We start from the raw sequence: 18305 nt of genomic DNA, 5'->3' as shown, positions 1-18305 counted from the left end.
CCTAGATTTTGCCGTGCAGCTTTGTTAAAAAGGAGCAGCATGTATGTATGGGGGGTAAAGATGGAGAGGCAGCTCAGAAGTCAAGACCACTAGCTGATCTTACAGAGGACTTGGGTTTGGGTTCTTGTATTTACATTGTGTGGTTTACAACCACCTCTAACTCCAGCTCCAAGAAATCCAACGCCTTCTGCTGTCTTCTGTGGGTACTGCACTCATATGCACACACTAACCCACAGACACACACATGCACACACCTAAAAATAAAAAGAAATCTTTTAAAAGTTTTTTTTTTATTTCCCCCAGACATTTTTTTACAGTAAACTGGATGCACACACCATGCTAGGCTAGAGGATCTGGGTTCACTTTAGGAAAAGCCTCTACACCCTGTTTTATTACTCTACACCTAAGCCTCAGAGCACGCAAACTGTCTAGCTTTGTCTACTGAAGTTTCCCATGCCCAGTGACCTTTGCCACCCAGCTTTGTATTTTCTCATGTCATCATAACCAGTGTCCCAAATAATACACAAAGGATGGTGAGCAAGCCAGTGTGACATTGTAAGGGTCTCTGTCATCTGTGAAGAATGATACCCCAGACTCAAATAGTACGCAACAGCAAAGAACATTTATTCTGCAGATAACGTCCATGCAGAAGTCTACCATGCATCAGAATGGAAGACAGAGGTGTGGACTTTGGCAGGGCCAATTCAAAGCCTGTTAGTGGGTGACTTTTACCTTTCTTCCTCTTGGTTGGTTGGCTCTATCTCCAGGGTTCTGGATGCCTTTGTGATTGGTTAAGGCACAGGGGGATTTGGAAGTCTTTTGCTGATTAACTATAGTTGCCTCAAGCTAAGTGATGGGGTGGCTTTCTACAGCTCCTGGTTGGCTGCCCATGAGAGGTAGTTACCCCTAGAATTGACTTGCTTTGGACTTTTCCGATTATGGGAAACAGAAATGTAGATCTAGTCTTGTAGACATGGAGTCAGGCTGGCTCTGGCTAACTCTGTCCTCTCAACATGACACTGTCCATAGTTTCTGTCACCAGTGCTGCTGCTATCATTCAAGATGCTCGTGCTCTCCTGTCTAGACAAGGACACATGGCATCAGGACAGGCTCAAGTCATCCTTCTGTGAGAGAACCAACTTGGACCCTGGTGTCAACCACCAAGAACCAAATCACTGCGTGACACAATCAAGCTCAGGACAAAAAGAACCTCACAAGCGCCCTCTGGTGACGGACCAGGAGGAGAACGTTCTTCCCAGCTCACTGGTACAGCTGCTCCTGCCTGCCCCCCTGCAGGTGTGTCTCTTTATGGACTTCACACCTCACTGTAAGAGAGATGCTTCATGCTGCCTCCTACCTGCCATCTCTCACTTCCTGCAATACAGTAGCAAAGATACCCATTTTTAGCCATGAAGACTCCAGCCTTAGCAATGGGACTTTAAAACAGGGCAAGGTGGAGGGATGAATGGAAAAATGACAGCAGTCCAAGTTCTACTGTGCAAAGGTGACAAAACAATAAGAAGGGGCCATTACCTGGTCCCAGCCAGTGGAAAGCTGCTACCGAGCCTGATGTGTCCTTCCCCTCTGCCTTCACCCAGCCTTTCACCCACATTGTCACCCAGGTCATCATCCACCTTGCCTTCTACTTGCTAAACTGAGGACTCCTTCCTTGTCAATTACCAAATGAAATACAAAGTTGGGATCAGAGGAGTTACAAGATAACACTCCTCCTATATCTTCAGGGGCTCATGGTGGATATGGCCTTTGAACTCAGTCACAAATGCTTTCTTCCAAGGTCAGAAGAAGTTAGCTTGGAAGTTGGTCTGTGAAGGAGCTGTGCTCAGGAAAGTTTTGGAAAATGGAGGGGCAGGGTCCTTTGGTCAGAGAGAGCAAGTTTTTAATCTTTTCTCCGGCAACACATACATTAAGCACCAATTTGGATCTCACCCAAAGGGGAGAGACCCCAAAGGATTTCTGACCCCAGGTTCCATGAAGCAGCTCACTGTTGGCTCCTCCTCTACCCACAGCCAGATCTCAGCTCTTCACAGCTACACATGCTTTCCCAAGTCAATTCTCCACTCACTGAGAAGCTGTGAGTTTACTATCTGTCTGTCTTCTCCTTTAAGAGTTTTATAAAGCTAGAGACTTCGGCTGGTGAGATGGCTCAGCAGTTAAGAGCACCGACTGCTCTTCAGGAGGTCATGAGTTCTAATCCCAGCACCCACATGGTGGCTCAAAACCATCCATAATGAGATTTGATGTCCTCATATGTATCTGAAGACAGCTACAGTGTACTTTGGACCGGAGCAAGCAGGGGCTCAGTGGGGCCCTGAGCAAGCCAGGCCAGAACAAGAGGGAGAAGGGAAGGGGGGGAAATAAAAGAAAGAAAGAAAGAAAGAAAGAAAGAAAGAAAGAAAGAAAGAAAGAAAGAAAGAAAGAAAGAAGGAAGGAAGGAAAAAGAGCAAGCAAGCTGGAGACTTAGGTCAGTGTTAGCACAAGGGCCTGAGTTCAATCCCCAGTACCGCCACACACACACACACACACCTTGTTAAATCCTGAAGTGTTGAATGATGTCTCACAGGTAACTGTGCACTGGATAGGTGCGTCTGCCACTTCCTGTAACACTCTATGCCAATACCATCAGAACTTTACTTGAGTCACCCGAATGTTAGATAACCCAGAGAAATTTTCCTATAAACCTACCTTTCAGCTTCCTCTTTAACAAGGCCTCAGGACCTTAGCAGCAGCCTCCTACCAGACTCAAGAGGACTCTGGATATGATGAATTGGGACAAGCACAACAAGGACATGCAAAAAGCTAGCACCTCAACACCCCAATACCACCAGCCACGAGACAAAAAAAATGTCCTAAGGGCAGACTCCATCCCCCATTTCTGCAGATTCCATGCAGATTTGTCTAGACAACTGCTTTGCCAGTGGTGGTTACCACTGGCCAGCCTTTTGGGGTTGCATGGAATACAGTGGCCTTAACTGTAGAATCATTTGCCTCTTAGCTGAAATCCTTTTTGGAATCTAATGAGTTAGTTCCCCATGTCTCAGCTCATCCTCCATGGAAGTCAATTACCTGGGTCATCGGCAGAATCTCATTCACCACAGAGGAATCCCTATTTACTGTACAGATCAGGTATAGAATGCTTAACATCATGAAACTGTTGTCTTTATTCAATGGGGCTGAGAACGGGGTTGGGGGGAGGAAAAAACGTGAGGCACACAGTTTGGGGATCCTCTATCAGGAGTATAAGTTAAGAAAGTTGTCCAAGGTGGAAAAATAGCAGGAAGGTCTCAACTCTTGCCCATAGGGTCATCTTCAGAAATGTCATCTGTATAGTGAGTGGCTCAGAGAGAGGACGATGAGTGTCGCAGATGAGTCTCTTCCTGGGGGCTGATTATAAGGCTCTCCCATACCCAGATGCACTCATGAACACCATAGGCATGCACACTCACATGGCTTCTAGGAGTAGAACCTGCTGTTGCTCACTCTCTTCTCTCTCAGCCTGAAATAAAGGAGATTGAGTCCCATCAGTGGCTAACTCCCACCCTACCTTGCAGGTCACTAGTGGCTGAGTGGAGGAGGCTCTGGGTTCCTAGCACATCCCTGAGCCTTGGGGAAATGTCCACTTCCTCCTTGGTAAACAGGGCAATGGTGGCTCTTCTAAGGATCCAATGAGAACACACCTGGTGGGCAGAGCTCATGCAGCCTTCTTTGAAGGCTAGTTCATTTGACACGTGGTCAGGAACATGAGGCACCACTGGCTGCCTCTCCCACCCACCCCATGTCTGGGGCATGAACAGAAGCTTCCCCTAGGGAGAATTCATGTCAGATCTGAACCATTTAGCCTACAGCTGACCATTCAGTGAGGACAACTTCAAAGCTTGTCATCAGAGTAGTTTAAATGCACAAGGCTCCAGGTTTGATCCCTAGTACAGCCACAGCAAACAATTGGTACTCCCCAGTTATCCTCATTATTAAACCCAAGTGTCCATGGAAAAAAACAGTTCTATGTGAGGGAAAGGGTGGGTGCTTGAGGGTGTCAGGCAGCCCCAGCCACCAAGGTCACTCCTAGAAGCTCCAGGACTTTGGGGGTTGGAGGGGGTTGGAGGGTTATGGCTACACCTACCTCCGGTTGCACTTTTCTTGGTAGAGCTGCAGCTGATTCTCGTTAACGTTGAACTCCTTCACCAGGGCATCACGGTTGGCTCCGCGCAGGTTCTGGTGTGTGTCATACAGGAAGAGCTGATTGTTGAGCTCTTCCTGCCGCCTCCGTAGTTGGCGACAGGAGGAATAGAGTTCCTCTTCACTCTCCTGGGGGTGGGGGTGGGGGAGAACAACCTTCTGAGTGACATCTTCCGAGCCAGTATGGGAGACACATCTTGCATCTTCCATGAGTGCTTGTAAGAGGGGAGGACAGAGGTTTTGCCACCGGGGCTATTCCTAGAGGCCAGGTAACTTTTGCTACATTGTAAAACTTCCTTCCAAAGTTCGAGTCTCTCTTGTGGATTCCAGCCTCTGCGTTACCATCATCGCCTACAGCAGAAGCTAGCTATTGCTCTAACCCTTGGGCTTCCAAACATCCATTTACTACGAAACCCTGAAACATAAGAGCACTGTGTTCCTTTCTGAATTGAATCCACTCATCACTAGGTCAGACCAACCTCTGGCTTTTACCTATGTTCATGGATGTCTATACAGGCATATGTTCACAGGGAAGAAAGGATGGCAAGGATGGCACAAGGTGAGGACAAGGGTGATAGAGCAGACAATATCATCCAAGGGACTTCAAAGGCAGAGTAGAGCTGAAGAGAGAGATGCTTGGTCCATAAGAGCTTAGGTTGTAACATGAAGATGGTCCCTAGCACCCATGTAAAAACCCTAAACAGAGTAATACACACTTAATATCGGCTCTGGGAAGGCAAAGATAGGTTGATCTCTAGGGCTCACTGGCCAGGCAGCCTACCCTAATTAGTAAGTTCTGTGCCAGTGAGAGGAGCTGTCTCAAAAACCAAGGCGGGAGCTGGAGAGAAGGCCCAGGCATTAAGAGTTCTTGCTGAGCCCCCAGGGACCAGAGTTCAGATCCAAACACCCACATCGGGCAACTCTCAGCCACCTGTAACTCCACTCTAGGGGATCCAGCACCTGCTCTGTCATGCACATAGACACATGCATAATTTCAGTTGTCTTATGTTACACTTCTGTGGGTAGCTACAAGTGCGGGAGGATAAGGACCAGGTGCTCCTGATACAATGTATAACTTCCATAAAGCTGGAGTCTCTCCCGCTGACCCCAGCTGCTGCTTCACTAACTACAATTCTAGGTTTGCTACTGTCTCAGGAATGTACACGGCATCTTCTCCAGAGATGCTCTCTCTTGGTTCATACACAACTGCTCCATACCAGTGTTACCATTTGACTGTAATGCAGTGTTTCTCAACCTGTGGGCTGCAACCCCTTTGGGGGATCAAACAACCCTTTCACAGAGGTCGCCTAAGACCATTGGAAAACAGATACTTACATTACAATTCATAACAGTAGCAAAACTACAGTTATGAAGTAGCAAAGATGATTTTACGATTGGGGGTCACCACAACATTAGGAACTATGTTAAAAGGTCACAGCATCAGGAAGGTGGAGAACCTCTGCTGTACTGTTTTTCTGAGTCAGGTCTTCTGGCTCGGCTTCCCACCATAGCCCATCTGTACTTACTTTCACCAGCCACCCATGTGAAGAGGAATCAACTTATTACAGGCTGCTTTTGTTTGTTTGGGTTTTTTTTTTTCTTGACCTCTCAAGAATCACTAATGTTCTAAATGGCTTCTGGAAGGGCAAATCCTTTCTGGAAAGTTCTCCATGGGAAGAATAACTACGGCAGCCACAGCTCTAGGAAATGCATTTCCTAAATAATAAGCCTCAGAAGTCAAAATTACCCCTTGATATGTGGGCAGCGGAAAGCATCTTGCATCTGCAGGCACGAAAACATGAATCTTGCCATCCATCTCCACTAAGGCCCCTGGGTGACCAGCACACCATCAACGCACAGCAATACTCGGAACGGGGAATTTTTCTTTTGAGGTCTCAATGGTGGGGCTTAAATGCTTCTGTAAATCATGTCATAAATGGATGTGCTGTCACCCAGGCTGCGGAGTGCAGAGTGGTTTTAAGATAATCCTCGGGGGCCCAGGATTTTTAGAATGGTAAACTAGCTCTTCATATATAGCCGGCAGCTACATTAGCCCCTACCCAAGGCGAGCTGTCTTTTGAAGCTTAGCATTGACGTCTCTCCATAGCTACAGAATCCACCATCGCTTCCAAGAGATTATTTCCTCTGCTCTGAGACTGTAATACACTCCCTCCTTCATCTGTGGTCACATGGCCAGTGACTAGGCTGGCTCTCCGCAACTTCCGCATCAGCACACTCTGCTTCATCTCCCACTGTGATGCTCTGGAGCAGACTCTTCCCTTAAAGGCTACAAGCCTACCTACAAACTGTCATTTGTTTCCTGTAGCTTTCTCGAAGAACTGTGGAGAGTCGGGACTTCTGTTCAGTGAATGCTGTGATCCCCTGGATGGCTGGTGCGCTTTCTCCATATTGAAATCAGATGTCTCATTGTCTGTGCTTCTGAGAGTAGCTTGCCCCACAACCCCAAGAGCCTTTCCCTAGTGTTCACAGCTTAACAGATTACAAGGCCTGGCTTCTGCCCTGTCTCTGCTCTTGATACTCCTTCCTGGGCAGAATGTATTCTAGCTTTGATCTAATGTGACAGACATGTGACGACTCCTGTCCCTGGGACATTTTATTTACTGGTGCTCTTGACTGTGTCTCATGGGATAAGAGGCTAGAAGAGGAGCAGTGAAGGATATAGATCAATCCACAGATCGGTCAGAACATACACATTTACCAATTCAGTGTCTCACGTGGGTGTGGCCTACAATGCCTCTAACCAGTCACAACCATAAGATCAAAGATCACAGATCTTCACAGCGGCTATAATAATCTACCACATGCTGAAAATCCGAAATAGATTCAAATGGTACAGGGCCACACAAAACCTCTCAGGAGCTGCTAAGGAAAGCCTGCATGAAGGACTCCATGCAGGGTTGCCTCAAGACTCAGATTTCAAAATTCTCAACATATACGAAGTATGGGAAAGTAAGGTTTGCCTACCTAGGTGTGGCATATATTTTATTAGTGATTTTCAAATAATTTTGGCTTCTTAGAATATTCTTCTTTTGGGCTTTATTTTTATTGTATGTGTACAAGTATCTTGTGTGCATATGTCTGGTGCCCATGGAATCATAAGAGGATCATGGATACCTGGAACTGGAGTTTCAGGCAGTTGTGAGCTGTCCTTTGAGTGCTGGAGACCAAACCCAGGTCCTCTGCAAGAGCAGCCAGTGCTCTTAACTGTTGAGCCATCTCTCCAGCACTTGGGGTTCTTATTCTCAAATGCCAAGCATCGTCAATATCTGTCCAACTTTATAGTATCACAGGCCCAGGGAGGTCACCATGTTTAAAAGCACAGGAAGATTTGCTTTCTAACCCAGGACACCATCGAGTTCACAAGGGTTCCCAAGACAAAGAAGTAAAGAGATTGTTATTCATTTGCAGAATGCAATCTGAAATCAAGGTACTGTGGGTTTATCTTTGTGTGGACTGGCTCACCCAGACTATGAAAACGTATTCTTGTAGTTTTACATTGATTGACTTTGGGGCAAGAGATGTGCCACAGGGCAAGCGTGGAGGTCAGAGAACGGTTTAGCAGAGCCAGTTCCCTACTTCCACCCTGCGGGTCCTGGGGATTTGAACTCAGGTAGTCAGGCATCTTTACCACTGAGTGCCTCAGCAGGCTCGAAGAATTGTCTGTGTCCTGAATCTCAATTAGCTCTTACTTCACAAGCTTTCCACTGTCACGTCCTTTGGAAACTAAGCATTCTCAATTGTTATATACCATTCCTCGACGCTTTGTAGTATTGTGTATTTCTTAGAGTCTCAATGTGCGGTTCAAACTTCAGGCTTGGGCAATCCTGCCTGCCAAGTAGCTGGGACTCCAGGTATGCCTGCCCCACCATGCCTGGCCTTCTTTAGTTTTACTTTTACGTTACTGCGTTTCCCAGTCCTCTTCCTTCCATTTCCAGCCGTCTAATTCCTGCCTTTCATGATTTGTTCTTAGACTTTTTTTTTTTTGAAAACTCTAGACTGTCCTTCCCCCAATCAGAGTGCATCCCAGTTGCCCAGTTAGATGGAAGTGTTTGCCCACATCATTGTGCTTACTACACTCAAACTCCTGTCCTGACCTGTTCCTGTTTATTCTCATGGTTAAGTTTCTGGTGGTGACTTCCTCCCTGCTGCCCTTGTATGGTACATGTGTTTCAAGAGTCTTGTGATTCCAGCAATCCCCGTGAAAACTGCATTTCCCTTTTACGTCAAGGATGAAGTCTCCCTCTGCAGGACACTTTCATCCTGGTCCTTGTCATCAGAGGTGAAGACCTTTAGGTCATGTATTATACTTGCTTTTTGGGCTGGTTATTTTTAGTTTGAGATTCCAGGATTTTTCATTATGGTGTACGTGTTTCGTGTATCCTTACTTGATACCATCACAAAATCTTAGCCAGTGTTCTGGCCTCCATAAGATGCAATTATACCATGAAACCTCGCTTTCCCACCTCCCACTTATATCATCTAGAAGTTTTGTGTATATACGGGGTTACATAGGGGTTTCCTTCCAGTAAAATTCTTGTAAACTCAGAAAAGCATTTGTGCATGTGGATGTGCATAAGAGCCAAAGGTCAACGTTGGTCATCTTCCTCCATGGCATTCAGCTTTCTCATTTAGGTTTGAGACAGCATCTCACAGTGTAGCCCTGGCTGGCTAGGAACTCGATATGCCTCTCCAGCGCTGAGATTAAATGTGTGCACCACCATGCCTGGTCACCTTACTTTTGAGATGATGCTTCTCACAGACCCCGGAGCCTAACCAGTCTACCTGGCCCATGAGCTCCAAGGATCAGTGTGCTCTCCTACTTTTCCCAGAAGGCACTGGGGGTTACAGATGTGTTCCATGTAGCCAGGCTTTTATTTGGGTACTGGATCCAAACTCGGGCATCTTTACCAAGGGAGCCATCTCTCCAGCCACATGAATGCATCTGAACAGTTGCGCCTCCCTGGTCCCACGAGGGCATCTACTGTCCTGCTCTTCTGACAGGTGGGGACTGGACACTTCATTCCCCTTGCCAATCTGCAGCTGGCATGTCCCTCCTTCAGTCTTCAGGGCTAATGAGGACAAGTCTAATACTAGACTTTCCCTTATATACACTCAAGCTTGTTTGGTTACGTTGGCCATTTTCTATTCATCCCACTGAATCAAATGAACGTACCTATAGACACTGTCCCTCTGTGAACCGCCTGAAGAGTGGCCCCAGCCCGTCACTTCAACAATCTCCCTCTCTAACCATGTCATTCTAGATTCCGAAGTACTTCTGCCTTAAACACAGGCACCTTTTTTTAAATCGAATTTTTTCTTTGTTTTGTTTTGTATTTCGAGTCAGGATTTCTTTGTATAGCCCTGACCGCACTGAAACTAGCTTTGTAGACCAGGCTGGCCTCAAACTCACAGAGATTTTCATTATATAAGAGATCAGAGTCTGTTTTTGTTCCCAGTTCCAGATCCTTTTCCAGGGCTCCACGAGGTAGCTCCCCATAGTGCCTGTGACTTCGTCTTTTGGCTACACTGCCCACCGTCCACACTAGCTGCACAGTGGGCCTCTCTTCCTCTACATGTGCTGGGTTTGGTTTTTCATTACAGCTTGGGGCTTTGCCTGATTGACATCTATGTCCTGTCAGTGGATCTAGGAAGGCAAGCACATGGACAAACTTTACCTGATTAAACATCGGGAGGATTTTAATCTGTGTCTTCAGGTCCCTTCCTAGTAGAAGAAAAAGCATTCTCAATCTCAAAAACTTCCAGACCAGCTCAATGCTTGCTCCTCTGGGACTCTGGATTTATATGCACGCCCTTTCCCTACCTCATGGGTGGCTCTCTGTGGTTTTATTCCTCTGTCATTTTGATGATTTTCAAAGCCACCAATGCATCATAGCTCTTCTCCAGAATAGGACCATTTCCATTGGGCTATGCTTATAGCTGGGGAGCCAACAAGCTGGGCTTTCCGGGTTTTCATTTCTTCTTGTTCTCCTACCAGCCCAGAGCAAAGCGTGTTCTGACCCAAACCAGGCTATTTGGGAAGCTGTTTTTCTAAATACCCCCGTCGGGTACCACCAGCTCGCTCTCTGATGATGGCCAGGGTGTGTGTAAAGCTTCCGCACCCTGTTCTGTTCCCCAAAAGCAGGTCACCTGGGCAGAGACCCCTTCCTCTAAATGTCAAGACTGACCTGAAACCCAGCCCTGACTTTCAGAAAACATTTCCCCTAAAACAGTGGTTCCCGATGTTCCTAACGCTGTGATCCTTTAATACAGTTCCTCGTGTTGTGGTGACTCCCCCAACCATAAAACTATTTCCGTTGCTTCTCCATAACCGTAGTTTTGCTTCAGTTATGAATCATAATGTAAATATCTGTTATGTAGGATATTTGATATTTGACCCCTGTGAAAGGGTCATTCGGACCTAAAGAGGTTGTGACCCACAGGTTGAGAACCACTGCCCCCCTTTTTAAATGTAGTATCTTTTTATTCTTTGTTCTGTTGATTCTACTGTCAAATATCTAGCCCATAGGGGATATTTTTAATCAAGAAAAAAAAAAAGTTATGTGAAGACCTCTACTATTTACAAAGTCAACAGAAGAAAAAACTCTGCCACCAACTACAACGCCCAGAGGCAGAAGAGGGGCTGAGTGACTCAGGGACCTGTAGCTGGCGGAACAAAGGATGCAGGGCTTTGAAAATCACACGCCAGAGAAGAGCTTTTTCAAACCATCTGCAGAGGGGGTAAAAGGGCACACACGTGTGAATCCAACTTCACCAATATCACGTGCAGAAAAAAAAAAGGCAGAGGAGACAACAAGCTATGAGCAAGCTGTTGTGGGGATTTTTATTTTTTACTTCCCTCCTTTTGCACCCTGCTCCCCAAATTAAATATAACAAATAATATTATAGTGCTAAAATACTCCTTAAAAAACATATATTTGACAAACACAGTAAGGAACCAAGGGCCCGTAAAGCAACTGTGGTGTGTAAACGGCCACCTCGGAAGAGACTTGAATTATTTATTGACAGACTTCTGCCACTTTAAAGTTGATTTCAACAAATGCTTTATGAGAAAATTCCATCAGGGCTCTCGACGGATCAGTCCCTTGTTCAGAAAAGTCTTGCTGGCTCTCACATCCAGAGGTTATAGTGACAAATCCAGCAAGGTTGGACATCAGAGGGGAAGCCTAGCATACTGCACGTGTGGCCCGGACAGCCTCTGAGAGAGGCCTTCATCCTGGCGTGGATGGAGAAGCCAACTGGCAGCTGGAAGTGGTACAGAACCAGGTGACAGATGTACAGTTAAACACAGACTCAGGAGCCAGCCACTGAGATGAAATTTGCACATACTCGGAGGCTTCCTCTTAAAGGAACAGACCCGCAAGAGGGGACTTTTCATTCAGAACCTCCTTCCCACCCCAAGTCTCCCTCACTCAACAGTGGGCTCCCCAACATATCAGGCCAAGCCTAGCTAAGCAGAGTTTTCATTTAAATAGATTCATTTCTTCTGTTCTCAATGATTCCTAATAATTTATTTATGACGGTTTCAAAGTACAGTCCGAATGCCTCCCGCAGCCTCGTTTGCTGCCTGGTTTTCCCATGAACAGCCTGCAGATGGGCTTTATGGGCACAGAGGGGCAGCAGAGCTTCTCCTCCCCCCAGGCAACCGAGGAAGAAGCCCGCCCGCCGCAGTGGGCTGAGAGACAGGGAGTCTGATTCAGCAAAGCCTCTCCTAGCTTCCTTGTCTTCAAGGTTTAGGTTTGCGGTTCTACCACCCCCTGCTAAATTATCCGGTCCCACTCATTCCGCCTCTGGGAACGGCGCCTAAGAGAATAATTCAGACATAAGTGAAGGGATACGGGCCTGAGAGCCTGAGGAATAAATGGGTCCCGTCTAGGTATTGGAAGAATACTGAGTTTATGGCCAATCTTCTTAATGGCAGAATCTAATATAGAAGGGTGCTTCGAATCTCATTTTAGACCAATGGTTCTCAAAGAAGGATATGGCCACCTGAGGGATATGTGACAATGCCTGGAGTCTGTACTGTTGTATGAGGTGGGAGCTGCTGCCATCTAGTGGACAAAATGTAGATGAGACGGGACAGCTACAAAGAATATCCTGGTGCCGAATCTAAACAATACCAAAGTCGGGGGGCGGGGGGGTGGAGGGTGGGGGGGGGGGGGTGTGAATTACACACACACACACACACACAAAACCATAGGAAATGAAAAAAGCAAATGAACTCAATACTGATTTCTCTTTTCCCTCTAGAGGTGATCTGTAATGGGGGGTGGGGGGTGCGCGCGCATGTACATTTGTATATTGCTGTTGCTTGTGTACGTGCCTGCACTTTTACATATTGTCGTGTATGCACATGTATGTGTAGAAGCCAGGGGTCAGTGTTGGATGTCTCTCTCACTCACGTTGACTTTACGTTTGAGACAGGGTCTCTCACAGACCTGGATTTTACTGATTGGCTAGCCTGGCCAGCAGGCCCCAGGTGTCCTCTGCTCTGCACTTCCTGCTCTGCCCTTATAGATCAGCGCTGCTACGCCTGGCTTTTATGTGAGCGTCAGGGATCAGAACTCAGGTCATCTTGCCTGTGGGCACGTTGCCAGCCCATCCATCTCCCCAGATCCATGGGAGGTTTTGGTACACCATCATACCAAAAGGAATTTTATCTTGATAGATTTATTAGTATCTTGGTCTTATTTTTGATATATTGGCTTGTACATAGTTCATTCTGAAGAAGAGCGCTTTAAGACCCATGCAGGCTTAAGCATTTTGCTCACTCAGCCACAGTACAGGAAGGAACTTATAAAAATGTTCCTGGCCGGGCCTTTCCACCACAGAAGGAACATGGAATTGACTGGAGTGGGGCTTCATTGACGGTTCAAGTGAAAACTATATTTTTTAGTTTAACATTTAAAATTCTTTTCAAGATGGAAACTATTCTATTATCTATCCCTTTCAGATAGAATTTCTTCATCCTGAGGCTATCTTATATTAGAGAGTGGTAGTAGCCTTGGCCAACTGGGCCATTTGCCGACTACCGTCTTTCACTCTCTGGCCCCTGCCTTGCCTCCCTTATTTTTATGTCCTCTCTCACCCCAATGTTTCATGAACGTTTGAGAAACCACCATACTAGGAAAGCAAGTATTCTCACCTAGGAGTCAAGTTCAGGATAGATTCATTCATTCATTCATTTGAGCCCTGACTAGTCTGGAACTCAATATATAGACCAGACTAGCCTGGAACTCACAGAGATGTGCCGGCCTTAGCCTCCCGAATGCTGGGGTTGAAGGTGTACACCACCATGCCTGGCTATAAATTTAGCAATTTTCACTTCTTGAACCACAAAGGCTGTTAAAGGCATCCCCCAGTCCTGTCCCTCCTGCCCCATTTGAAAGCTCTCAGCTATTTTCCAGGAACTGACAATCAAGAAACTGCCAACGCGTTAATTCTTACAGCCAAAAGAACACCGCAGACCAACAGTTCCCTGCCAGAAAACACATTGAGGTCCAGTAGCAAGACCACCATCACACGGCAGCACACTGGAGCCCACGGCTGGTTCAGGTTTCCCAAAGGGTAATGTGGAGGCGGGGAGGGGGGCTATAGAATTCCCTGGCTCGTGGTAAGCTCTCTGAGGTTTTGGTAGAAGAAAGAAGGGTCATGGAAAAATGAATTATCAACATGCCAGGCATTGCAATAAGAGCACTTGCTCAATCGTGTTCATTGCTGCTTCATAATAGATAGGAATTGAAAACAGCCTAAATGTCCATGGATAATGTAGTACATTTACACAATGCAATATTACTCAGCCATTTAAAAAAAATGAAATGGTAAAATTGGCAGGTAAATGGATGGAGCTAGAAAAATATCATCTTGGGTCCTCAGACAAATAGGGTGTGTATTATATGCGGTGTTAGCTATTAAGTCTTCAATAAGTATGTATAATGTATATGTATAATCACAGAGGTTACATAGAGAGTGAGGGAGTGGAGGTAGGGAGACATGGATCTCCCTAGGAAGGGGAAATAGAATATATAGTTACAGATGGAGGGAATGAGGTGACAGAGCGAATATGGGGAGGGCTGAAACCAAGGGCCGTGGAAGGGGTTGGATAGTTAACGACAGAAGAAGCATCCTAAAATATATACATGGATGAAGTCAATCTGAATGGAATTGCCAAATGATGTGGAGGACGGAGGCCCATCTGGACATCTCTCATCACCAAATGAAGCTTCCGGTGCCAAGAAGGAGTTGGCCAAAGATACATCATGGGCACCTGCAAACAACCAAGGCTGTGGCCAAGTCGCTCTCCACAAGCTGACGTCAAGGCTCTACTGCTGAAAACTACACCTACACAACTCACCAAACCCGAACAAGTGGAGCCAGTGCCTACCTAGAGCCTTCACCCCTATGGACTAGTGTCCATGATACTTAAAGGCATGGTGTGCTGCCAAAGGAGAAGGGTAGACACCAACCCAGCTACAAAGTCTTCTGTCTATAACGATGACCAACCTGCAAGATGCTTTAGTGTAATAGTGGCACAAAGCATATGGGTGTAACCAACCAATATCTGATATAAGACTCACTCCGTGTCCCCAACACTGCTTGGGTGGCCAAAAACTAGAGACCAGGTAGGCCAGGGACCTGGGGGAAAGCCAAATACTACTGTAGAAACATAGCAGTAAATGCCTCTTAATGACAGTCTGCTCTATTTATATACAGGTCAGGTTTTGCTCAACCATCACCAAAGAAGCTTCCTGTCAAGGTTTTGTCTTTTCGTAATGCTAGACCTGGAGTCTGCACATAGTCCCTGGGACCCTGCCCCCCAAGTTAGTTCTGATTGGTGAATAAAGATGCCAACAGCCAATAGTTGAACAGAAGACACATAGGTAGGGTTGAGGGGGACCGCGAAGAGGAGGAAAGGCAGGAACAAGTTGCCATGGAAGAAAAAGAACAAGCAGGAGGGAGAAGGAGAGCCATCATGGGCTAAAGGCCAAGAGAACGTGGGTTCTTTGGGGTTAAGAGCAACCTAGATAGTCTATAGTAAATAGTGATAACTCGGGGTTATCCATAGGGAAGATGGCATGGAGGGTAGGCAGCTGCCCAGCTATTGTGCTGCCTAAGGCTATTTAAAACTATAAAGGTCGTGTGTGTCTTTCACCCAGGAACATAAATGGTCTAAGGCGGGGAAGAAATCCCGCACTGGGATTTTTAGTTTGTTTTTTTTGTTTTGTTTTTTTTACTACACTTCCTCCTATAGCAGATGATAACAAATAACAGAGAAGGAACTGCAGCTGGACAATGGACAGAGATAAAGAGACCTGGGAACACTAAGTCCCAAACGGGATATCTTCGCCATCCCTCCCTTCAGGGATCGGGGAAGACTGTGGAACAGGAGGTGGGAAGCTAGTAAGATCCAGTTAGGATGGCGAACTCTGAGGGAACAAGGCCTTCTAAACACAACAGGACCGGTGCACATGTGAACTCTGAGACCTTGGCTGCGTGCACAGGGCCCGCACGGGTCTGCACCAGATCAAGTCCCAGCTCTGATAGAAGTGGACCCAGCAGCTATCTCCAATTGTCTCCCTGGAGTCACAAGCTACTCTTAAGGGTAAGCCCCATGTCTGGCAGTAGAGTGTCAACACAAAAGAAATCAGTGACATCCTTGAAGGTTGTTTGTCTCATATAGTTTTGACATGGCAAATTATTTTAACCTTACGGGTCCTTTGCATACATGTGTGTATGTTTGTATGTATATGTTTGTGTACATATACATAGCTTCCAGTTTTGTGTTTTTAGGGAATTCTGTGTGCACACAGATATGTGTGTCTCTGCGCCTACGTGTGTATCATGTGCTTTTTCTTTGGCTTGTTTTGTCCTGTTCTGGTTTGTTTTCATTTTGTTATCATTCTTTAGATGCCTGCTTGTGTTCTAATGAACGATGGGTCGGGGGTGGATTCTGATGGGAGGGAAGATAAGGGGAATGAATATCAGAGGAGCTGAGGGAGGGGAGCCATGATCGGAATATACTGTATAAAAGAAAATCTAATTTCAGTAAAAGAAAGGAAAATTAAACAAAAAAATCTTACTACGCGGGTTACCAACTACAAGAGCCTAGTGTAAATCCATTGTGTTCTTTGGTATTGTTCAGTGAAGCCAAGATCTTCCCGCCACATTAACATGTTACCATTTGAATGCAAAATGACCCCACACAGACATGTGTTTGTTTAAATGTGGTTCCCACCCGGTAGTGGCAAAGCTGTGGAGGAGAGTCACTGATGGTGGGCATTGAAGTTTGTAGCCCAATCCAACTTCCTATACAGTCTCTGCTTCCCAATTCCTCAGCAAAAAGCTGTCCAAACTCCCCCTATCACAGAGCCACCAGGCTTTCCCCACCGCAGTGGACTGTGTCTCATCAAACTGTGAGCCAAACTCTCCTCCCTGACAGTGCTTCTTGTCAAGTCTTGATCCCAGTGATAAAGTGACTTCAACCCACAACCAAGCTGGTTAGTCAAAGGAGAAGCTAGAACTCTTCAAGACAAAAGGTCCCCCTGGTGCAGAGAGAGTCACCACCCCATGGGAATCAGGGTCCAGCCTTCCCCCACACAGACTCTTTGAAGCAATGACCCAAGGCCAACAGATGAGAAACACATCCAAAAAGGATGAGCTTGTCTGGAAAAGCATCATCTGCCCAGGCTGTTGGTGACAAGTAACCACGAGGAACTTCTTCCCAGGACCTCTCCCTGCAGACTGTACAGCCCACTCCAGAATCTACCTACAGCAGTCCTTGAGAAAGGATGCTAAGGAGAAAAACTCAGAACCTTGACTGGTCCTGAGAGGGTTTCAGCTCATTCATCCAGAGCATTTCCATTAGATTCCCACCCCTGGCCAACATGTCAGTGCCCACCACTCACCAGGACTGGCCGCATCTCACAGAAAACCAGGAGGGACGCCAGCTCAATGTCTTCACTGTATCCGTTCTTCAGAGGGACTGACCTAAATCCTGGAGCAGAAACAGAAGGAGAAGAGCTGATGACAGGCCATCAACATCAGCTCTTGGCTTTCTTGTGACATCCTGGAGATGGCACGCCCGTTCCGAGGGTAGACAGGTCAGTGTGCCATGCTGAGGTGTACTACCCAGATGCCCAAATTCCCATCCTAAAAATCACAGTTCAAATATCTGCAAACTAGAAAGGATTGTCTCAGAAGAAATCAAAACTGGGCTGACAAGATGCCTCGTCAGGTAAAGGTGCCTGCTGCCATGCCTGACACCCTGGGTCCCATAGGAAAGGAGAAAAACAACTCCCACACCTGTACTTACAAATGCACAATTAATAAATGCAATTTTTAGAAAGAAGTAAGAATCCACAGGCTGCCCCCCCCACATTGAAATTAGAGTGATTGATACAATTGAGGTTTAATTCCAATTGTGGTTTAATTCCTTAAGTACTCATAAAGTCAAAAGAGTCAGAACAGTAATGAGTCTTCAATCCACTGCCTCCTCGTGGGCCTTCACAAAGCACAGGGCTAGGAGTTGCCTTTATCTTCAGTGATTTCCTATCTGACTATCCCTTGGCAGTCCCTGGCTGTATTGATCACTCTCTCTGGAAATCCATTTCCTATTTGCAATCAAGATCCACGTGCAGCAGACCTTGAAATGTGTCTTTTTATTTAGGATTGACTTGGGGTGAACTTGAGCCGATCCGCACCCCCAACCCCGCTAAACAGCGTTTGCAGCAATCCATCTCAAAGCCGATTGGTTGCCTTGTCTAAAGGAATCCACAGAAGACATTGGATACCTGCTCCCTAGCCTACAGCACACCACTGTGACTGGCCTTTCCTCTCTAAGCAGATGTTTTGTATTTCTTTTACAAAGCCCAGATCCCTAGCCAATAAGATCTGTATCTTAAACACATAAACAAACGCACATGTGTGGATACAATATAACACTGAGGAAAGAGAGAAAGGCTAAATATTAGGTAATGAACAAGGCTGGCTGCAGGTAACAGGTAACGGATACAAGTTACAAAAGACAATATAAAGCTAATGGTTTTTCTAGTTCTAATTACATCCTTTGAATT

The 18305-nt window shown here is 46.2% G+C and overlaps 1 protein-coding gene across 1 annotated transcript in view; it reads right to left on the bottom strand.

The window, feature by feature from the left end:
• Positions 1–3155: 3155 nt before the first annotated feature.
• Positions 3156–18305, bottom strand: part of Plcg2 (phospholipase C gamma 2) — a 133193-nt gene continuing 118043 nt past the window's right edge. The window contains exons 31-33 of the mRNA XM_028752518.1: positions 17139–17227; positions 4139–4323; positions 3156–3514 (exon numbers count right to left, since the gene is read on the bottom strand). Coding sequence (XP_028608351.1) covers positions 3472–3514; positions 4139–4323; positions 17139–17227 — 317 coding nt within the window. The 3' untranslated portion in view covers positions 3156–3471. The remainder of the gene's footprint in view (positions 3515–4138; positions 4324–17138; positions 17228–18305) is intronic.

The sequence above is a fragment of the Grammomys surdaster genome, unplaced genomic scaffold (assembly GCF_004785775.1).
Source record: "Grammomys surdaster isolate TR1022 unplaced genomic scaffold, NIH_TR_1.0 128, whole genome shotgun sequence".
Taxonomy (NCBI): domain Eukaryota; kingdom Metazoa; phylum Chordata; class Mammalia; order Rodentia; family Muridae; genus Grammomys; species Grammomys surdaster.
This window is presented reverse-complemented; position numbering and strand designations above follow the sequence as displayed.